We start from the raw sequence: 24,685 nt of genomic DNA, 5'->3' as shown, positions 1-24,685 counted from the left end.
CGTGCTAGCATTGCATTGGATCATTATGAGTTCAAATTTTTATCTTATTAGTTTTTAAATAAAGTCAATTATTTAAAAGTTATTTGGTGACAATTCCATAACTAGTTTAATTGTCTTATCATAATGTTTCCTGTAAAATTTGACACTAATTATATTGTAACATCGGTGTACACTTTCTCTTTAAATAGTGAATTTGAACGTCATCAGACTATAAATGATTTTCACCATTTGTATGTTTATAATGTCAAATAACTTCTTATACTTTTAAATTACTAGAAAATTAGTTATAAGTAATCTAGAAAAGATTATAACATTGATTGGTAAAAACTAGTACCATTAGGAGTGTTCACGGGTTGGTTTGGATCGGTTAGGTCAAAATTAAAACCAAATCAATTTAATCGATTTTAAAATTATTAAAACCAAATCAAATCAAATATAATATAATGTACATTTATCGGTTTGGTTATTTTCGGTTTTGATTTGGTTTGGTTCGGTTATTTGGATATTAATCATACATAAAAATAAAAGTAATAATTCATTCAAAACGTGAAAAAGTGACAAAAATCCATTCAAACAAAAAAAATAGTTAGAATGAATTCCATTACAGAACTTTCAATCATTAAATTTACCGAATAAAATTTTAAAATTCACTATTTTGGCATTAGAAGGAAGAGACAATGACATTTTTACTCCCACAAAGAATTTTAATAAACACTCATATACATGAAACCAATAAGTAAAATGTTCTCACCTTGGACATTTTTTTTCATAAATAATTTATGTATAAGTTTTGATGAAATATATATAAAATCTTTAAAATTATTTATGAATATAAATATTATGTATGTATAATAATAAAATTTATGTGTATAACTTGTTGGTTCGGTTCGGTTATTTCTTTGATTTTTTTTCCGAACAAAATCATAATTAAATCAAATACTATCAGTTCTTAACAATCTAAAACCAAATCAAATTAAAATCCAAATTAAATCTGTTTATTTTATCAGTTTGATTTAATTTTTCGATTTGAATCGATTTTTATCCAAACCATGAACACTCATAAGTAAGTAACATATAAATGTATATAATCTGAATTTATTATTTTTATATTATAGGAAATGCATTTATTTACTTTAATTTGTATGGTATTCAATTTTCTCAAAACAATGATTGAGAAGTAACGAAATAACTATATATAGAAATGTCCCTTCCTTATAAATGTCTTAGAGCCTGTTTGGCTCCGCTTAAAAGCTGGTCAAACTGATTTAAAAGCTGGTTATTGACTTATTTAGCTGTTTGGCAATACTCAAAATAACTTATTTTAAGTTAAAAAAAACTTATTTTAAGCCAAAAGTTAAAAGCTGGGGTAGGGGTGCTTTTTTTTTTTAGCTTATAAGCTGTTTTAAGTTGACCACATTCTTATCTTTTTGCCCTTAATATTTTTATACAATCTCCAAATTACCCACATAACCCTAACATCTCTTTCTTCTATTTTTCCCTTTTCACGCTTGGCATAGCAACGTCAGCACTTTTATCCAAACGCATAACTGCTTATTTTAAAATAAGTTTCAGCACTTTCAAAAGTACTTTTTTAAAACTGCTTTTATTAAGCCCATCCAAACGGGCCCTTACTCTTTTAAGAAATGGTTGCATAATTCAATTCAATAGTTCTGAATTTGGATTTTAATAATTATTACTTTTTTTTTTTTCAAGAAACAATATAACGTGTTCAATTTAAGAAAAATACTTGAACCCACCCATGATTGGAAGTAATTAAATAAATGAAAACATTTGCTCTTCAATTAACTTACTAAAGATTTTAGGTGAAGTGAAAGTTGTTATTCATATTTGGATAAGTGAAGAAATAACTTTAGCTATGAAGTTTTAAAAGAAATATTATGTAATATATAATTGTTGTTACATTATAATCAAATAGTAATATGTGATATTACAATTATTTGCAATTTGTTATTTAAGTTATTCTCATTTTTTTAAAGGAAAAACTATTAAGTAACATTCATTTATTAAAAAATTATGAAGGTCAATGATGTTAACTAAAAAATTTAACACAATTTGTGTAAGATTTGTTAGGCGAACCCTAAACGTTGGACATTGAATGTGCTTAGGACGTAAGTTTCATAGAATTAAGTCAAAGCGTTTTGCTAGACGCCGCCCCAAAGCAAGTCCCAACCCTGCCTTTTAAAATAGAGTTGTTGGCCAAAATCATCCTTAAATTATACCCAAACTTAAATTACTTTCTTAAGGTATCATTTTTAGTGGAAAACATCCTTCAAGTATTTTATAGTGAAAAATTTTCATCCTTAGAAAACTAAAAATCCCACAAAAATTAAGTCATTCCTTCCTAATTATTATTCTTAGATATGCCAAAAATATTATCATGAACTTTTTTGGTAATTGAGTTTAGCATTATGCAAAATCTTTTAATTTGACAATTTTTCATGAATTTGATATTAAAAATATTATTAGTTGGAATATGTTTCTTCTCAATTGAATATGCTAGAAGCGGCGTTTGTTAGAGACTTTTACTTCTAATAATGTAGAAAGAAACTAAAATGCAATATTTTGATCACTTCAATATCAGATTGGTCCAAAAATTGTATTGATCTAAATACAGGTTGGCTATGAAAAAGGTAAAGATGATTAAGCTCCAACTTCTGTCAGTTCCTAAATGAGAAAAATAGTTGTGTGCCCTCACACCTTTCAAACATTTTTTAATTTCTGTAAGCAATAATGTCTATGATTGTAAATATTTTTTTCAGAAACTTCATATATAGCAAGTAATAAATTATGCAGAAAAAAAAACTTTTGTTAATAGTCACGTGACTGCTTATGTTTTTATAGGATTCCTTTTTTGACGATATCTTACATAAGAATGGAAATTGGTCACTTTTAAATATTTGAAGGATATTTTCTGCTGAGAATAATACTTTAAGGATGTAACTTAAATTTGAAATATAGTTAAATGATATTTTTAGCCAAAAATTCTTTAAAATAGTACTATTTATTACCTTATTTAAGAAAAAGACTTAACCCTTCCATGATGGGAAGTAATTAAATAAATGAAGCATCTACTTTTCAATTAACTTACTAAACATTTTAGGGATGTGGTGAAATGAAAGCTGTCACATTTGGATATGAGGTCAATTAACACTACGTCTACGCAAAAAACACCAGATTTACAGCCTGGACTCTATATATGGTTAGACATCACTTTCCTCCTAAGAGTGAGTTTGGTATACGGAGAAAAATATTTTTTGATTTTTTATTATTTGGTTGGTCAGATATTTTAAAAATCTAATTATTTATAATTGAAGAAAATGACTTCTCTAAGTTAGTAAAACAAATTTTGTGAGTGACATTCTATGTTTTCAACATCACTGTCTCCTCTCCACCGAGTCAACATCTCCAATCCCACCCTTGAACATCCGCTTCATACTCCCATACCATTCACATCGTATTTTGCTAGATTACATATAAACACTCTTGGTTAATATTCTTTTACTTGATTAACAAACACTAAAAAATAAAAAAGACCCATTAATTTTTCAACATAACATTGTCCTTCTTACCAGACACACCTTTAGTTACCAACCTTTCTCCCCTATAAATAAGTACCATATCTAGACTTGAAGTTTATTCACTTGAAAAATAAAATCCTTCATTGAATGATGAAGCTTAATTTTTCAACTTTGCTTTTGGTGGCACTTGTTCTTACTTCTTTCCTCATTCCAGCCACTATTGCTGGTTCAGGTAATTTATATATATTCAATAAAATTCGTGATATAAATACCTTATTTCAATAAAAAAAAATTTATTGATTTTGATCGAACTCATAATTTTGAATTCAGTTATAATCACTTATAATTGTTACTTTTCAATTCGAAATCCATAAAATTAAATTTGTAGCTCCGTCTTTACATTTACAAACCATCTTATCTTTTACTAATATTTTTGATCTATAGCCAAAATATTCTTTATTTTTGAAATTCAAGAATGCACACATTAATTTTTAGAAAAATTATTGTACACTCACTCTTCCAAGATAGCATATAATTATCAATTCCATATTTAAGGAAGAGACTACATTAGATTACCCCTTATTTTCAATGTTTTCTTGGACATATAAGGAGGACCATATACTATGTATGTTTAGTTTTTCGTGTTCTTATCTTAATAAGAAGCGGTTATGTTTTTGCTCGTAGAATTCTGTGATTCAAAGTGCAACTTCAGGTGTTCAAAGGCAGGACGACAGGACAGATGCTTAAAGTATTGTGGAATATGTTGTGCAGAGTGTCATTGTGTTCCTTCGGGAACAAGTGGAAACAAAGATGAGTGTCCTTGCTATAGGGACAAGAAAAACTCTAAGGGAGGGCCTAAATGTCCTTGAATTTACTTAATCTTTTCCCCAAATTGTTGTTTGTCAAACACAAATATAGAGGCACAAATCCTTGATATGCCATGTTTGTCATGAAATAAGGTTGATTACAATAATAATAATGATAATAATAATAATAATAATAATAATAATAATAATAAAAACCAATAAGTGAACAAATGGGGGGTTCTTTTGAATATTTTGTTTTATGTTGTTCAATCTGTTGAGCTTTTATAACTTGTTTGAATATTTATTAACAATGGTATTTCATAGTTTATTTTATTTGTTATTTAAATTTTAAGAAAAATACATGTATCTCATTCTGTAACTCAAGTTTCAGGGACAAATGTTTTCTATTAAGATTTAAGGGTCTTAGTAACCTCATAAAAATATAAAAATTAAATAAATGGATAAACTCGTTTAATGAAACACTAGAGCGAATATAGGAGCGTGAGGCGTATCAAATTATTCGATCAATCACATCTAATAAAAAATAAATGGGAAAATTGTATATAATAGCAAACTAATAACCTAAAATAAATAAAGTAGCTAGAGTTTGAATTAATTGTGATCCATAGCAAACGTTTGCAAAAAATTGCCAGGCGCCTCTCTCCCAAATATCTCGCTCGCCTCTCTTCCAAATATCTCGCTCGCCACTCTCCTCCAATCTCTCGCTCGCTTCCTCACTTTTTATAAAAACACAAGTGTATAAAAATTGTTTCTAATTGTATAAAGCAGAGAAAATTGTATAAATACATATATTGTTGTTCCCCTATCTCTCCTCTTCCAGATCTCGCTCGCCACTCTCCCAAATCTCGCTTGCCACCCTCGCCTTTCTCACTTATATAAACAGAAGCGAAATGTATAAATTGTGTTTCTGTTTGTATAAAGCGTGAGAAAATTGTATATACACATGCAAGTACATATATTTTCGTCCTATACACTTATAATTATACAATAAAAATACTCCCCTGCCCAGTTTCTTTTGGCTTTCTCTCTTTATCGTTTTATACAATTTTCAAATTGTATCTAATTTCTCTCTTTCTCGTTTTATACAATTCGATTCAATTGTATATTCCTTGTCAAGTCTCTTTTGTTTTTCTCTCTTTCTCATTTTATACAAATCAAAATTGTATATAATCGTTCTATACACTTATAATAATACAATTCGTTTTATACACTTCATTTTTATACAATTCTCTGCCAAGTGTCTTTCTCTTTCTTGTTTTATACACTTCGTTTTATACAATTTGCTTCAACTGTATATGTATAGCGAATTATACATTTTCTATGTTTGCTATGGAGCGCAATTATGCAAACTTTGATATAACATACAAATATGAATTTTTTATTTGCTATATTTTTCAACTTTGCTTTTGGTGGCACTTGTTCTTACTTCTTTCCTCATTCCAGCCACTATTGCTGGTTCAGGTAATTTATATATATTCAGTAAAATTCTTGATATAAATACCTTATTTCAATAAAAAAAATTATTGATTTTGATCGAACTGATAATTTTGAATTCACTTATAATCACTTATAATTGTTACTTTTCAATTCGAAATCCATAAAATTAAATTTGTAGCTCCGTCTTTACATTTACAAACCATCTTATCTTTTACTAATATTTTTGATCTATAGCCAAAATATTCTTTATTTTTGAAATTCAAGAATGCACACATTAATTTTAGAAAAATTATTGTACACTCACTCTTCCAAGATAGCGTATAATTATCAATTACATATTTAAGGAAGAGACTACATTAGATTACCCCTTATTTTCAATATTTTCTTGGACATATAAGGAGGACCATTTACTATGTATGTTTAGTTTTTCGTGTTCTTATCTTAATAAGAAGCGGTTATGTTTTTGCTCGTAGAGTTCTGTAATTCAAAGTGCAACTTTAGGTGTTCAAAGGCAGGACAACAGGACAGATGTTTAAAGTAATGTGGAATATATTGTGCAGAGTGTCATTGTGTTCCTTCTGGAACAAGTGGAAATAAAGATGAGTGTCCTTGCTATAGGGACAAGAAAAACTCTAAGGGAGGGCCTAAATGTCCTTGAATTTACTTAATCTTTTCCCCAAATTGTTGTTTGTCAAACACAAATATAGAGGCACAAATCCTTGATATGCCATGTTTGTCATGAAATAAGGTTGATTACAATAATAATAATAATAATAATAAAAACCAATAACTGAACAAATGGGGGGTTCTTTTGAATATTTTATTTTATGTTGTTCAATCTGTTGAGCTTTTATAACTTGTTTGAATATTTATTAACAATGGTATTTCATAGTTTATTTTATTTGTTATTTAAATTTTAAGAAAAAGACATGTATCTCATTCTGTAACTCAAGTTTCAGGGACAAATGTTTTCTATTAAGATTTAAGGGTCTTAGTAACCTCATAAAAATATCAAAATTGAATAAATGGACAAACTCGTTTAATGAACACTAGAGCGAATATAAGGGCGTGGTGCGTATCAAATTATTCGATCAATCACATATAATCAAAAATAAATTTGGGAATTTGATAATGAGTTGTACCAGATATACTGTATATGGGCTTTAATTTCTTGAATTGTGAAGTTGACGTAAATAATTAAAGGGCAAATTACAGAAATTATATATTTTTAAGGCAAATTATAATCTATTTTTTAAAAGTTTATAATTATAAAATTATTCAAAATTGATACAATAATATAAACGCTGATACATTAATCTAACACGTGAGATACACTAATCTGATGCGCGAGGTACATTTTGTACATGATACACGAATCTGATGCGCTAGATATACTAATTTGATGCACGAGATATACTAATGTAATGCGTAAGATACACTAATATGATGTGCGAGATACACTAATTTAATGCGCTAGATACATTAATATGATGGGGAAAAATGAGGAATTTTAGAAATTTGTAAAACTTATAAGGGATAATGATAGTAGGTTAACTAAAAGATGGGATTTTCGGGGCAAAATTCACTAAATATCTAGGTTATGCTATTTATAATTATTTCTTCTTTGTTATAAAAATCAGTTACAGTTTTTAAATTAATTAATAATCGAGAAATTAAACACTTAATTTATACTCCTTAATTTTAATTAAATTCAGAATTAGTAACTAATAGTTTGCTATTAACATACTTGAATAATTAAATTAAGTTATTTGGCCGGCTACACCACGCACCATCATGAAATATTGCATCAAAGGTATAAATTAATTTTTTCACGTATTATTACTGTGAAAATGGATAGATTTATCCTCGAATTTTAATACGTCTATATCCTCCGTTATACTTTGCGTCCACATAAGTCCCTGTTATCCAATAATAGATACACATATACCCCTCTCACTAACGCACCCCTCATTTTTTACACGTGTCTTAATCCTATTGAACTACCCGTTTGACCCCTTTTTTAACCCATAAACCAACCATCCGCCCCACAATCCAATAACCCAACCAATTTCCTCTAAAAGGAATTAATTAGACCCGAACTAATCCATGAATCCTAATTAATTTGGGTGCTATTGTGTGTAATTTGGATCTTGGTGCATTTGATCCAGATGTTCAAACAAAAATATTACCAGGGGCGACCATCTCTCAAGGATGAGGTGATGAACATCATGTCGGTTCAAAAGCAGACCCGTGCCGAACAGAGAACCAGATTCAAGGCGTTTGTTGTTGTAGGTGACGGTAATGGTCACGTTGGTTTGCAGTGGCGTAGCCACAATTGTATCAGGGTGTTCAATTAGACACCATTCATTGAAATATTATACCAAATATATAAGTAAAATATTAAACTAAGTGGCTAAATAATATATTTTAGACACCTTTGACACAACAATATGATGTAATCTAGTGGTTTCAGGCGTCTTGAAAGAGTAAAGATACACAAATTTAAAGTGTTTGTGTGTTCGACTTTCACTAGTAGCAATTTTTTTCCACTTTTTAAGAAGAACAGATTCACTTTGACACTTGAACATTGTTTATGAAAATCCTAGCTCCGCCACTATTGATTTGGGTGTTAAGTGCTAGAAGGAAGTCGCTACTGCCATTCGTGGAGGAATTATATTGGCTAAGCTATCAGTGAGGAGAGGTTACTGGGGTAACAAGATTGGGAAGCCACACACTGTGCCTTGCAAGGTTACAGGGAAATGTGGGTCTGTTACCGTTAGGAAGTGCCTGCTCCTCGTGATGCTGGTATTGTTGCAGTTCGTGTCCCCAAATTAACCCATGAATCTTAATTAATTTGGGTTTTTTATTTAGGATTACTTTTAGAGAAAATTGGGGTGGGATATGGGGTTATGGGGCGGATGGTTGGTTTATGGGTTAAAAAAAGGGATCAAACGGGTAGTTCAATAGGATTAAGACACGTGTAAAAAATGAGGGGTATATGTGTACCTATAATTGAATGACAGGGACTTATGTGGACACAAAGTATAAGAGAGGGTATAGATGTACCATTTATTAGAGTACGGGGGTATATCTGTTCCTTTTCCCTTTATTATTTGAAGGCGGAATGGTTTGGTGAACACTTGTACTTGTATGAGTTTATATTGTGAATCCTTCTACTTAATAGTTTATCAACTAAATCCTTAAACTCAATAAAATACAATATATCAAACCCCTCTGACCACCACTAATCAGACTTATGTGGCATTTAAATGGTTGAGTTTGCATAAGAGAGTGGCTACACGCATGAGAAGGCGGGTGAACTGCATTTTAAATTTTAAAAAATATTTTAAAGTATAATATTCAAATAAAAAAATTAAAAACTAAAATAATAAATCAAAAAAAGAAAAAATGAATTTTAGAAAAGGTCATCCTCTTCCTTCAACTCCAGCCGCCATCTTCGTTCTTGCCCTACTCATTTTTCCTTCTTCTATACATTTCTTATCAACTTTAGCAGTATATTGACATCTCATTATCGTCACATACAAGTTGTTATTACTGAAGGGAGAAAGCGACGTTGATTTTATGGGGATGCTCTTCGCCTCATCAGAGTCTACTAATTCAAAGTGGAGTAAGAGAGAGGCGACACTATTTCTTTTCACTAGATCGGGAGGCGGCGAGGGGATTTATTGTTACAACGGAGAGGACGAAGAAGAGAGACGGCCCATGGTGGGTCGCCGGTGGTATTTTGTCTTAGGATTACTAATTTTTTGGAGATTGGAGAAAGAGGAAAGGAAACTAGTGAAGTTAGTAATGGAGATGGAGACCTGAAGGTCTTGCCGGCAAGAAAAACAGTGGCGGCGATGACTTTGCCGGTGAATTTAGATTTACACTGTTGAATAGGTGTGGAGTCCCAAAATTTAATCAATTTAAAATCTATTATTTTATGTTTTATTTAATAAAACTTTGTTTGATAATTTTAAAAATAAATAATAAAGATATTTATGACATGTAATTAATTTATGTGACATGAATATGACATGTTATCGATTCAAGGCGAGTGAATTACACACATGACGAGAGGGGTTTGAAAATATTCGTTTGATTGAGTTTAAGGGTTTGCTTGGTAAATAGTTAAGTAGAAGGTTTATAATACAAACGCATACAAGTACAGGGGTCTACCAAACCATTTTGCCTTATTTGAATATAAAATAGTTTTGAGTTCAAATTCAATTAAATATGTCACACCTCTTTTATTTTTTTTTTACAATTATTGAGGATATGACGGGTTTTAAAAAATATTTTTTTTTGTAGAGTCGCCACTTGAAATTGAGTTTTTTAGGTGTTTCAAGTCACCAGATAGTTCTTAGTTTAATAAAAACTTTTTTTTTTTTGGTCTACGAAAAACAGAGATTGGGTAAGGAATTCTATTGACCGGAGGGAAGGTATGAGGCACCCCCCGAGTCCCGTGGTTCTAGCACGGTCGCTTTATTAACTTATATTTAGCTAAAATAATTTATTTATTTATTTTAGATAAAAGGGGAAAATTGTATTAATTACTATTTAAATTATTTTTTGTTGGCCTAAGAGCGTAACCACACACAAGACTCTTCTTTTTAGAAAAGAATACACACCAAGGATCGTAACTGAACACATGATGGTATTTGAAATTTTATTTTATTTTTTTTAAAAAAACACAATAATTAATTACTCATTTTTTTTTAAAAAAATAATGATAAAAATGCATGAAAGAAAATGGTGCAACATATAGACCAAGAAATAATTAGTATTTATTTATTTATTATTATTAAAAAATTTCTAGCATTTATATTTATTGTTTTACCAAAAGAAAAAAAAAATAAATTTTACTACTAGACAATGACAACAAAAGAAGAAAAAACAAAAAAAGAACTTTTACAAAATTACAATTAAACACTCTTTTAAACTAAAGATATAATAGTTCTAATTTTTTTTATATTGATAAAAATTTAAGAAATGACCAATTAGGTAAATTTTTTTTATATAAAATGACTACCTTGACTTATTTGATAGAAGATTGCAAAACAACAAATTTTCTACTTGTTAGATTATTAAGTCAAATTAATCAAATTTGTATTTTTACTTTGATAGTCAAATCAAATATTTATTTAAGAGATTTTTTTTAAAAAAAAGATCATATATATATATATATATATATATTTGAAAAAATAGCCAGATTTACATTTTTCTTTTATTGCAAAAATGACCAGATTAAATCCTTTTGCAAAAATGACTAGTTTTACATTTTTTATTTTTATTTTTTTTCTTAAGTTCGTTTTTTCAAAAAGAAAGTTACCAAAAACTAAAAATTGCGATTGTTATATTTTATTTTTACCTTTTTTTTTACTTACTAAAGCTAACATTTAAACTAAATATGATTAATAATATGTATGTACATCATAATAAACACAATCATATGAGAAACACTATAGAATAAATTAATAAAAATATACAAACTAAATTACATAAGGATAAACATAATCATACGAAAATCATAATAAACTTAGCAAAAAAAATCAACAATTTTTTTTAAAAAAAAAAACATAAAAAGAACATAAACATTAATTCAAGATTACATTAAATAGGTGTTCAACATTAAGCCTCCTACTTTTCTTGAAAATTTAAGAGTCAATGCATGCATTGAACTCTTTGTTTTCCCAAGGTGCCACCCAAGATGACCAATGCATTTTTTATTTTTTTTTTAATTTTTTGTTTTAAGAAAAATCAGATTAATTGAATGATTCATTTGCCCTTTTAGATTACCCATTTACTTTTTTCATTAATTGAATATAGTTATATGGGTCATCAGAAAACAATAGGCCCAAATATCATTTAGATGATCCATTCCTTTTATTCATTGTTTGAATAATAGTTAATGGGTCATCTGAAAATAAAAGGCCCAAATGTCATGTAGATGACCCATTTCTTTTATTCATTGTTTGAATAATAGCTGATGGGTCATCTGAAAAATCTAAAATAGGCCCAAATGTTGACCCATTTCATCAAGACCCAAACAAATTGATCCACTAACACAAAATCTAAATATCTAAACAATTTTAAAGATCAAACATAACAAAATAATGCAGAAAAAAATAAAAATAAAAAATAAAAAATAATAAACATAAATCGAATAAAATGATAAATAAATAAATAATAATAATAATAATACTTCAAGCAAATTATCAGCATGATAAACTTAAAGAACATTAATAATACAAATCCGACATCAAACGACTTATATGGTCAAACAAAAAAAGATAATGATGAATTTGGATAAAGATTGAGAGGGGGGGAAAGATTGACATAACTTCTGGGTAAATAAAGGTCGCCGGAAAACTTTGCCAGAAAATTATTTGACGGATTTTGAACTTAAAATTTATATCAAATGATAGCCCTTGAAGAGCTCTACACATTTATGTAAAGGGTTTGGGATGAGAATGACCGGAACTTTATAAATCAAAGGAAAAAAGTAAAAATTAATATTTGGTTTTCCTTAGATCTACGGAGTTTGGCTATAGATATGGATGAAAGGTTTGTAGATTTAGGTAGAGGAGGGTGAAAGGAAAAGATGGTAAAATTTTAAAGATTTTTCGGCCAAAAAGGTGGTGGCCACCAGGCGGTGATGGCGACAGCGGTGGTCGGCCGGTAGCATGGTAGTAAGGGGAAGAAGAAAAATATATAAAAAAAAAATTAAAAAAATGCTAAGTTTTTGGAGTTTTGTATTTGTTTTTGGGTCCAATAATAGGCCTTGGATCAAAATATCATGAATGGTTGAGATTCAATCCTGACCATTTCTATTGATCGGGTCAAAATATATTGGGCCATCAGAATTGATCTAAACCAGCCCAATTTAAACAAAATTGGGTCATTTCAGCCAATAAAATAATAAAAACAAACACCCAAAATACAAATAAAAATAAAATTCCTTACTAAAATATTATAGGAGTAAAATAAACACGTCAAAAATTAGGTGTTCACAGCATGCCCCTCTTTGCTTGGAAACATGAAGAGTTTTCAAGCAAAGAAAGTGAACGAAGTGGCTAATTTTTGACTGTTTCAAACTCCGATGAAGCCATTTTGAAAAAGATGACCGAACCTTACTTCAGAGGTTGCCTACATATCCTTAATTAAAAGAAAATCAGATCAGTGTAGTTCTAGAAACTTTGATAGCCGAAACTATCAGAAACAATGGCCAAAAGATTGCTTCATATTGCTTGTAATCATCTACTACCTATAGTTACAAAGAAAAAAAGTTAGAGAACTATGTCTCTCTACATTATAAATGTTACAAGATCCCTAATTGATGTATCTTCTTAGGATCTTGTCTAGATCTTTCACTTTCTCTCTGCATTATCATTGAGATCGATCTTCATGTTGTCTCGGTGGCTGGTGAATCATTCTTAAGTGCATGTTTTAACTTGAGTTGGTTGTTGAAAATCAAAACTCAAGATCACAAAATGAAGAACCCATGAAGAATATGTTTCCTTTAGAATAGAAGAAACATATGAGAATCTTGAACTAGGAAGTATAACCCTAGAATGGATAGGTTAAGTGAGGTGTGTTGCCCTGAGAGTTCCAAATAAGACGCATTGTTCTAAGATTGGATGTATCCCCAAAATGTGAATAGGGTGTGTATAACCTATGAATGTTGGTGCGTATTGCTCCAGATATGCATATGGTGCGTATTGCCCATGAATAGAGAATTGATATGTATTGCATGTGAATAAGGACTGGTGCACACTACACATAAATTCAGATTGACGTGTATTGTACGAAATTCAGACTGGTGCGTATTGCACATGAACACAGGATGGTGCGTATTGCCCATGAATAAATGATGTGTGCTTGTTGCACGAAATTGAGATTGGTGCGTATTGCACGAAATTCAGACAGGTGCGTATTACACATGAACAAAAGATGGTGTGTATTTCCCATGAATAAAGAATGTGTGCGCTTTGCACGGAATTCATATTGATGCGTAATGCACATGAATTCCAATTGGTGCGTATTGCCCATAATTAAAGGATGTGTGCTTGTTGCACGGAATTCAGATTGGTGCGTATTGCACGAAATTCAGACAGGTGCGTATTGCACATGAACAAAGGATGGTGCGTATTGCCCATGAATAAAGGACGTGTGCGTATTTCACAGAATTCAGATTGGAGAGTAATTCCCGAAACTCTCGCATTAATAGGCAAAAATGCGAGTAGAATGAAATGAAACACAACACATTTGAAGACTTTGGAGATCTTCCTTTTTGTGATGTTTCCTTTTGACTTGTAACCCTGCATTTCTTTTTTCTTTCTGTGTTGAGCAAATGAAAAGAGAAAATTGTTAGTTTAAAGTGGTGGTTGGTTGTGGCCTTGGTTCTCCAACGACTTGACCATACTCATGACCAATTTCTTCAACTCTACTACAACTCCTTGGTTAAGCAACCTTTGAAGCTCCCTCTTTGTTAACCAGGGGCCTTGATCTTTTGGTACTACCAAATATCATGGTGCGAGTGATGTCCAAAGAATGATGACCTTTATGAATTTTTAGTGAAGATCTGAGGTGTTTTTCGTCCTTGCTCAATGGCTTGTCAACTCAGATACTCAGCTTTACTTTTGGAAACCCGTAGTAAGTTTTGCACTCTTTACTTTATTTTGTCAAGAGATTATATCAAAAAGAGAAAAAAAATAAAAAAAATATCAAACTTAAGAGTATGAAAGATTGGATCAAGAAGACTTTAAACTTAATGAAGGATATTCCTTTAAAAATGAGAAAGAGAACTTATCTGGAGGAATATGTCGACTTTGATTGAACCATGACATGCACTTGGACTTGCCCCTTGATCCATTTGAGTTTTTTAGTCCTCAAAATCTGAGTCATCGTCGATTGATTTATGTGCCCTTTATGCAGAGGTGTCGAGAAATGATCATCTTTGCAGATTTCATTCATGGTGTTCTCTCCCTTTATCTTAAGGTGGTCGTAGGATTTTCACCTTTAAGATTTTATTATTATTTTTTTCTTCTTATGATGCCTATGAAGGTTTTCACCGATAAGACTCTCTCTCTCTTTTTTTTACTTACTTATGGTACCCCCAAGGGTTTTCACTCATAAGTTTTTTTTCTTTTTTTTTCGATGTTGCCTTTGATGATTAATATCATTTTCAGATTTGATCAAAAAGTCGGTTGCCAAAATAAACAGAATTACAATCTGACATTATTATATATAAATAAAAAAAACAATGCCCCAATTTTCTGTGAATACTGGAAAACTGATTTTTTTTATATGACCGAACCCCTAAAGGGTTTCCTACGTATCCTTTCGGAATCAGGTCAAACGTAGTTCAAAATTTTTCAAAGAGAGATTTTTTTTGAAGAGGTGCCTTTGTTCTTTCAACCCCAAACTTGTCGCATAACCTTAGAATGCATTAGATGTAGTATCTTTTGACTGAATCTGCATTAACAATTATGCCTGTGATTTTTCCTTCCATATCAGTAAGGTGCAGGGATCCTTTTGACAATACTTCCTTGATAAGATATGGACCTAGCCAATTTGGGGCAAACTTTCCCTTGGCTTCTTCTTGATGCGGGAGAATGCACTTTAAGACCATTTGACCTACTTCAAAGTGTCTTGGGTGCACCTTTTTGTTGTATGCACGATCCATCCTTTGCTGATAAAGCTGACCAAAACAGACAGATGTCAATCGTTTCTCATATATTAATGCGAGTTGCTCTAGTCGGGTTTTGACCCATTCAGTATCTTCAATTTCAGCCTCGACAATAATTCGAAGAGATGGAATTTTGACTTCCGCTGGAATCACAACCTCAGTTCTATACACCAGCAAATAAGGAGTTGCACCAATCGAGGTGCGCACTGTTGTGCGATATCCTAAAAGTGCAAAAGGCAGCTTCTCATGCCATTGTCTAGTGCCTTGAACCATCCTTCTCAGAATCTTTTTGATATTCTTGTTGGCTGCCTCCACAGCTCCGTTGGCTTTTGGTCGGTATGGAGTAGAATTGTGGCGCATAATTTTGAACTGCTCGCATACCTCCTTCATCAGATTACTATTGAGGTTTGCAGCATTATCTGTGATGATAGCTCCTGGGATACCAAATCGACAAATAATGTTTGAATGAACAAAATCCAAGACCGCTTTCTTAGTGACTGCTTTGAAAGTTATCGCCTCCACCCATTTGGTGAAGTAATCAATTGCAACCAAAATGAATCGATGTCCATTAGAGGCTTTTGGCTCAATTGGTCCGATTACATCCATTTCCATGCAACAAAGGGCCAAGGAGCAGCCATGGGGTGCAACTCTGAATGAGGTGAATGAATGAGATCTCCATGGATTTGACATTGATGACATTTTTTCACAAAGTGAAAGCAATCCCTTTCCATGGTAAGACAATAATACCCCGCCCGGATTATCCTTTTTGCAAGGACATATCCGTTCATGTGTGGTCCACATACCCCACCGTGCACTTCATTCATAATTTTCTCGGCTTCTTCAACATCCAAACATCTCAATAAATTCAGATCCGGAGTTCGTTTATACAAAACATCCCCGCTCAAAAAGAAACCATTAGCCAGACGTCTAATAGTTCTTTTTTGGCTTCTGTTGGCATGTTCGGGGAATCTCCCTGTATTCAAAAAATTCTTGATGTCTGATTACCATGGCTCACCATCAGGTTCTTCTTCCACTGTATTACAATAGCCATGTTGGTCCCGAACTTGAATCTCTAATGGGGTGATGTAAGTGTTTTCAGGATAGGGAAGCATTGAGGCCAAAGTAGCCAAGGCATCGTCCAAATCATTATGAAACCTGGGGATGTATCTAAACTCGATGTACATGAACCTTTTGCTAAGATCTTCCACACATTGTCTGTATGGAAGGAGCTTGAGGTCTCGAGTTTTCCATTCGCCTTGAGCTTGTCGGATAAGCAAATCAGAATCTCCCAACACAATTAATTCTTGCACACCCAAATCTATTGCCATATTTAGACCCATGATGCAAGCTTCATACTCAGTCGTGTTATTTGTACAAAAGAAGCGAAGTTGAGCTGTTGCAGGGTAATGTTGCCCTGTGGGGGATATTAAAATTGCCCCAATCCCTGTGCCTTTTGTGTTGGTTGCTCCATAAAAGTACAATTGCCAGGCTTGATTTCCATTTGAACCTACTTCCTCAATTGAGTTAATCTCTTCATCTGGAAAATATGTATCCAATGGCTCGTAATCACTATCGACTGGGTTCTCTGCCAAGTGGTCTGCCAAAGCTTGGGCTTTCATTGCAATGCGAGTGACATATATAATGTCAAATTCAGTGAGCAAAATTTGCCATTTCGCGAGTCTTCCAGTTGACATTGGCTTCTGAAAGATGTACTTTAAAGGATCCATCCTTGATATGAGGTAAGTTGTGTAGGACAATAAGTAATACCTTAACTTTTGAGCTACCCAAGTTAGGGCACAACACGTCCTTTCCAAAAGGGTGTACTTGACCTCATAACTAGTGAATTTCTTGCTCAAGTAGTAGATAGCCTGCTCCTTCCTTCCTGTAGCATTATGTTGCCCGAGAATACACCTAAAAGAATTATCTGTTACTGAAAGATATAGAAAGAGAGGCCTGTCAGGTTCAGGCGGTACCAACACGGGGAGGGGGGGGGGTTGGACAAATACTCCTTGATTTTTTCAAAAGCTCGTTGACAATCTTCTGTCCATCTGACAGCAACATCCTTCTTCAAAAGTTTGAAAATGGGCTCACATGTGGTTGTGAGTTGAGCAATAAACCTGCTGATGTAGTTCAACCTCCCAAGTAGACTCATGACTTCGGTCTTATTTTTCGTGGATGGAAAATCTCGAATGACTTTTATTTTGGAGGGATCCAATTCGATTCCCCTTCTACTGACAATAAAACCCAGAAGTTTTCCAAATGGAACTCCGAATGCACATTTTGCTGGATTAAGCTTGAGGTCATATCTTTGCACTCTTTCCAAGAATTTTCTCAGATCTTGCACATGATCAACTTGTGTATTAGATTTGATGATTACGTCATCGACGTATACTTCAATTTATTTATGCATCATATCATGGAACATGGTGGTCATAGCCCTCATGTAAGTCGCCCCAGTATTTTTAAGACCAAATGGCATGATAGCAATAAGTTCCCCATGGAGTGGCGAAAGCAATTTTCTCAGCGTCCTCTTCATCCATCAAGATTTAATGATACCCCGCATAACAGTCCACAAAAGATTGCATCTCGTGTTTTGCACAATTATCAACTAGGATGTGGATATTTGGCAAGGAAAGTTGTCTTTTGGACTAGCCTTGTTCAAATCCCGATAGTTAACACAAACTCTTGTCTTTCCATCATTTTTCGGCACAGGAACAACATTTTCCAACTAAGTAGTGTAACGAATAACTTGGATCACCTTTGCATTCAGTTGTTTCATTATTTCTTCCATGATTTTTTCACTCACGTCCCGTTTGAATTTTCTTCTTTTCTGTTGGACAGGTGGAAAATCAGGATAAACGGGCAACTTATGAACCACTAAATCAACACTCAAACCTGTCATGTCATCATAAGACCAAGCAAATACATCTTTGTATTCAAAGAAAAGTTGTATTATTGCCTCTCTAATTTCCTGATTGATATGTAAACTTATTTTTATTTCCTTAAATCCTCAGAACTTCCCAAATTGATTGTCTTAGTTTCACTAAGATTAGGCTTTGGTTTGTTTTCAAACTGTTCCAGTTCCCTATTAATTTCCCTAAGAGCCTCTTCTTCATCATATTCCACCCCTTGACTTGGTGATTCAAGAATAAACAACTCTTTGAAATCAGGGAGTGAATTCTGCATGCATGTCATGTTATCAAAGTCGGCATTTATAGAACTGAAAACTAGAGAATAATAATTAAGGGAGGAAAAAAGACATAATTTACTATGAAACTGAAATTTCATTTCATTGACATAAAAAAAGGACAGAAGGGTTGACAATAACAAAATATTTCGAACTATTCGGGCCACAACCCTAAAATAACAAAATACAAAAGAGTAGCAAAACAAACTACCACGACTCCTTCCTTATAGGGAAAGGAGTGACTTCCCAATTGCTTAACCCAACACCTGAGCCCACTAGCTGCATATTGGTATGACTTGTACCTTCACCAACTTGGACCATATTTACTTCACAAAACAACTAACTGAGTTCCTCAATAACTCCTTCAATGTATTCAACAGTGAATGAATCTTTCAATTCTGGATCCTGAGGTTTGATAAAAGAATGAGAAATATGGGGAATCGTTTGTGGAAATGACCAATCAATCCTTTTGTGGTTCTTAGTTTATCTCCATTTCTCTTGCTTTGTTTGTATCCAAGGCTAGAGGTGCCTTGGTTTCCTAAGAGAGTAATGGGATCCACGATTCCTTGCGAATATACTCCCTAACCTTTACCGGGTTGATAACCATATTTGAGCATCGTCGTTGCTACCATTGAAGCGGAAGAAGAGATACATGATTGGATGATAGATTCTCCTTCTTTAAGCGATCGACTGATACAATCTCAAAAGACTGGTAAACAACAGAATCACATCCTTCCTTTGCCTCAATGTATGGGACGGATGAATCTCTGTAAATAGGTGAATCATCTTCCCCATGAACAGTGATTTCCTGATTGTTGTATTCAAACTTGACAACTTGCTGTAGAGTTGATGGAACAGCTCGAGCCATGTGGATCCATGGCCTCCCTAGTAGAAAATTATAAGATGTTTCCTTATCCATTACTTGGAACACAATCATAAAGTCTACTGTCCCAATTGTCATGCTTAACTTGATTTCACCAATGGTATCCCTCCTTGAGCCGTCATAAGCTCGCACAAATACATTACTGGGCGAATTCTGTCAGTGTTAACTTTCAAGCTTTGAAGCGTAGAAATAGGAAATATGTCTACCCATGACCCTCCATCTATCATGACCCTCTTTACATAGTAACCTTCACATGTCACTATAAGATGCAAAGCTTTGTTGTGTCCAGCTCCCTCCTTGGGCAACTCTCATTAGTGAAAGTTTCTCCAACTGATTTACTGTGGTCTCTTTTGGCACATGTGCTTCATTCAAAACCTTATTCAACACAAGACGATGTTCTTCTGAGTGCAAAAGTAGAGACAAAAGTGAAATCTGTGCAGGCGTCTTCTTCAATTGCTCCACGACAGAGTAATCTGGAACCTTAAGATTTTTTAGAAATTCTACATTTTCTTCTTCAGTAACTGCTTTCTTTAGTGGTACTTGGATATTTTCAGTCATCTTCCCTTTTCTTAATTCTTCTGAAGAATAACATCTTCCAGAGCGTGTCAAACCCCCCGCTTCATCAACTTCTTCGACAATCTCCTTTCCTCGATAAACCACTGCGGTTTTGTTATAATTCCAAGGGACAACCTTTGAATCAATTACTGGAAGCTGTTGGACGGGCTTAACAAAATTAGGCTCTTTCAACTTGGTCAAGCCACTTTGGTCATGTTGTGTTAATGAAAAGCCTTTTGATACATACAACTTTGGCATAACTGCTCGAACTTCAATCCTCTTTGAAACCCTCGGGACGCACAAGACTTTGGTGTCAAGATTGACACCTTCCACACTCAGAGATGCAACTGATTCTAAACTCTTCATTTACTTGTCTTCTTCTCCGATCTTCCTAAACAACTTACCCATTTTGCTGAAGAGTTTGTACTCTTGATCATCACAAACCATACACACTAAGTTGTTTTCAGCTGGAAGTGGGTTATTGGTCACATTGGGAGTGTTTTGATTATCTTTCACAACAACAACTCCATGCTCGATCAGCTTCTCTATTGCTCCCTTCAAGGTCCAACAATTATCAGTGTTGTGTCCTGGGGCTCCTGAATGGTATTCATATCTTTCATTAGCTTGGAAACCTGGAGTATTTGGATTCAGACGATGTGGTGGGATACACTCAATCGCTCCTATCTTTCTTAACTTTTGAAACAAGCTGGAGTACGACTCTCCCAATGGAGTGAATTTCTTTTTCTGTGCTTGATCTTGAGCATAATTCTGCATAAGAGGAGAGTTGTAAGGGACCTGATAGGGTGGCCGTTGTGGGAGAAAGTTTCCTTGAGATGGGGCCCGAAAATGTGGGCGATTGGGAGGATGTACATATGACTGAACATTTAAAACCGTTTACGGAGATGGAGATACTGGATATTGAGAGGCATAAGGGTAGTAATGCTGAGGATAGCTAAGTTGTCTCTGAACTGATGTGTAAGGACAATTAGACTTTCTCTGAGATCCCCTTGACCTTGATGCCAGTGAAATAACTTCTTCTTTCCTTTTACGATTTCCAAAACTTGTTGAACCACCTTGAATGGCCTGTGTGGTAACTTTGATTGTTGCCTGGCTCACGATCCTTCCTGCTTTGAGACCACTTTCGACCATTTCCTCAATTTTGATTGTTGTGTGAAACGTTCTTCCCATTGCGACTGTGAGGTGGTAGAAGTAGTCAGGATCTTGAGCCTCTATGAAGATATCAACCAATTCTTGCTAATTTAATGGGGGATTGACTCGGGCTACTTGTTCCCTCCATTTGATAGCATATTCTCTGAATTTTTCACTTGTTTTTTTCTTGTATTGGAGAGTGTATTACGATCTGGCATAATGTCGACATTGTACTGAAATTGTCTAACAAAATCTTGAGTCATATCATCTCATATGTGCCAATGGGAAAACTCTTGGTCTATAAACCATTCTAAGGCAACACCAGTCAGGCTCTCACCAAAATAAGCCATGAGCAATTCTTCTTTACCCCCTGCACCCCGAAGGTGATTACAATATCTCTTAAGGTGGGCTATGGGATCACCGTGTTCATCATACTTATCAAACTTATGGGTTTTGAACCCAGGTGGCAGGTAGACATTTGGGAACATACACAAGTCTTTGAATGCGATACTTTTGTGCCCTCCTAACCCTTTCATGCTCTTCATGTGTTGCTCGATGCTTTTCATTTTTTTCAACATTTCTTCTTGCTCTGAGCTTGGAGTGGGCCTCTCAACATCAATGGGGGAGCCAAATTGAACAGAGTTAGGCCCCCCAAATACTATCCCAGGAGTATAGTACTGCTCCGGATGAGTGGTAAATTGTCTCTCTTGAGCTGCTCTTTGCGTCACAGTCGGCTGTGGGAGTGTATAAACCGGTGCAGCTGTTGTGACAGTGGGAGTATTCCAGAATTGCATGCCTTGAGGACGTGCTGTTAATGGCCCGGCCCCACAATTATCAAATGGACCATACGCTGGAGGAAAGAAAGGTTCTGATATTGGAACCTGAGAAGATGAAGATCGGATACTAGTGATCTCCAGAAAACTAGGATTAGACGTTGGTGGTTCTTGTCCATTGGACCAGGCTTGCTACAATTGTGCCATAATATGTCTCTACGTACGATTTTCTTCAACAGTGACTGTCTCACTTGTTGTAAAATCAATTGGAGTATCCGTTGGATTCACCATAATTTCAGTATTGGTTGTCATTGACCCTCTTACCTTAGACCTGGTAAAGAACGGGTCGTCAGCCAGTTTACCACAAACCAACCACCGAAAGCTAACTAGAGTTGATGTGAAATGAACAAACTTGTTAGGGGTTAGACAATTTTAAAATCAATCACACACGTATTAATAACATAGTAACATGGGTTCAGAAGGCCATTGTTTCATCCCATCTTTGCTTTGCTTATTGTCCTTTTTTTTGGAAAAAGAAAAAGTTTTGAAAAAGAAATTCTGATCGGACCCTTAAGAGGTTGCCTGTTACTGCATGAATCAGATCATTACGTAGTTCAAAGATTTAGACAACTCAAAAAGATTAATTTGGAATTCATTCGCCAAAACGTCAAGAAAACAACAAAATCAAAAGGTTTAAACACAACCCGAATCAACATAATATCCTTAAACACCAAATTTTAAACTGAAAACCAAGTCTTTCAACAAACAAAATGAAACGAACAACAAAAAAACAAATAAAACTTCTCTTCAATCTTCATCACTTTCTTGGGGTTTTCTTTTTCCTCCTAAGGTCTCATACAAATTCGGCAACACCTTCGGCAGATGGGGAACAATGGTCCGTGCTTGCTCAGCCACTTCTTGATCATTCATACGGCGCTGATTTTTAATAACATAGGAGGTTTGCTCTGCCAGTTCATGAACTGGAAGTCTAGCCGTTCCCATGTTTTGATGACAGTTATTTAACAAATCCTCATCATCACCCAGATTATTTCTCAAGAAGGCCTCTCGCGCTTCTATTGCTTCAAGTTGTTGGCGAAGTGTTGCTCTCTCGATGATCAGTTGTCTTTGCCCCTCTTTTATATCAACATAATAACTGATTTTTCTCTTACATTTTTCTAACTGATGCATCCAACACGATCTTTCTTTCTCGAATTTTTCCTTATGACACTTAAGTTCTCCCTTTTGATTGTGCACGACCTCTTCGGATGCCACTAAGTCCCTCTTCAATCGAGAGATCTCAAAACTCTGCTCCTTTTTTATCTGTCGTGCCAAATGGATTCTACTATGCATTTCTTCCTCCAATCGGGCTAATCTTCCCTCTGCAGCTTCAATTCTCCTTCCATATCTTGCAACTCTAACTTGTGATTTTTTACTATTTGGACTTGTACTTCTTTCCCTCTAATGGTTGCTTTGGCCTTATCCGACTCTTTTTTCAAATGTCTTATAATATATTGATCTCTTCTTTTTTACTGAATCCTTCGAGAGTGTCACCAAATGTCATTGGATCACGAAACCACGATAGGTACCCAGGAACCACCTTTCCTTTATTTTTCTCCACAACCATTTCACTTAGCTCAGAAATAATACTTCCGTACCAAATCTTCATAATCTTTTCGCTATTAAAAGCTAAACCTGGTGTAGTGTCATATGCAAACCTACTGATATCATCATTGGCTGGGATTTCTTGAACTCTGGCTAGTTGACGCATAACCCGAAGTGGGGCATATGGTTGAACACTTCTAAGACCAATCAACACAAGAAATGAGATACCACTAGTCATGCAAATGATATCCTTAGCTGGGAACCAGTAATAATTCCACACTATTTCATCAGATATGATCGCTGTAAGTTTTTTTTTCACACGCAATGATTCCTTTTGGAAAATCAATTTTGGCTTCCCTTTCCTTATGAGAGGAAACATAGTTGCACCAATCTCGAGTAAAACTAGGCGCACGATCATGGTGATAAAGGTGTTCCAAAAACCATATTTGGAGCAAAATATTACAGCCTTCAAAGTACATTTCCCCACTTAAATATTTAGTCAATGCACGAAATATATCTGCCAGGATCATAGGAATAATAGTTGGACTTTCCATTGTGGTCAACGTCTTCACAAAACCAGCCAGACGAATGTCAATATGTTTGTCCCTTTTGGGGAAAATAATGAGCCCCAAAAATGCGACCATAAAAGCAAAACATTGATTTGTCTTCCAAGCCTCTTCACCCCCTTGATTACTTAACTAGTTTCAATAGTTCTTGAATCCATCCCTTTGGCCATATCTCTGGTATAGAAAGTCCAATGAGACCCACCCATTTTTCAAACTCTCTTTCTCTATTTGATTAATTTTGAGCAGTTCTAGGAATTTTTTGGCATCAACAGGTTTCGGAATTATGGGTCTTTTATTGCGTAGATCAGCACCTCGAACAGTAGACCCCTTCTCCATGAAACCAGCAATTTCTTTCAAAGTTGGTGTCATCTCACAGTCAGTAAAACAAAATACATTATTTTTGGGATCCCAAAAAGGAATCAATGTCTCTACCACATCCCTTCTAAGGTCAATCTCCATAAGATGCACTAAATGCC

General features: G+C 33.9%; 3 protein-coding genes across 3 annotated transcripts; 1 reads left to right on the top strand and 2 right to left on the bottom strand.

Annotated features, from left to right (window-relative positions):
* The first annotated feature begins 3,620 nt into the window (after window positions 1-3,620).
* On the top strand, window positions 3,621-4,653 carry LOC107005626 (peamaclein-like). Its single transcript, XM_015204269.2, has 2 exons — window positions 3,621-3,771; window positions 4,224-4,653. The coding sequence occupies exons 1-2, from the start codon at window positions 3,687-3,689 to the stop codon at window positions 4,406-4,408; spliced, it is 270 nt and encodes an 89-aa protein (XP_015059755.1). The 5' UTR covers window positions 3,621-3,686; the 3' UTR covers window positions 4,409-4,653.
* Window positions 4,654-15,254: 10,601 nt separating this feature from the next.
* LOC107006393 (uncharacterized protein K02A2.6-like) lies at window positions 15,255-16,193 on the bottom strand. Its single transcript, XM_027913801.1, has one exon. It carries the CDS (start codon window positions 16,191-16,193, stop codon window positions 15,255-15,257), a length of 939 nt encoding a protein of 312 aa, XP_027769602.1.
* Window positions 16,194-16,495: 302 nt separating this feature from the next.
* Window positions 16,496-17,221, bottom strand: LOC114073842. Its single transcript, XM_027913800.1, has one exon. The coding sequence runs from the start codon at window positions 17,219-17,221 to the stop codon at window positions 16,496-16,498; it is 726 nt and encodes a 241-aa protein (XP_027769601.1).
* Window positions 17,222-24,685: the final 7,464 nt, after the last annotated feature.

This window comes from Solanum pennellii, chromosome 12 (genome assembly GCF_001406875.1).
Source record: "Solanum pennellii chromosome 12, SPENNV200".
NCBI lineage: Eukaryota > Viridiplantae > Streptophyta > Magnoliopsida > Solanales > Solanaceae > Solanum > Solanum pennellii.
Note: the sequence above shows the minus strand (reverse complement) of the source record. Positions and strands in the feature narration are given on the sequence as shown.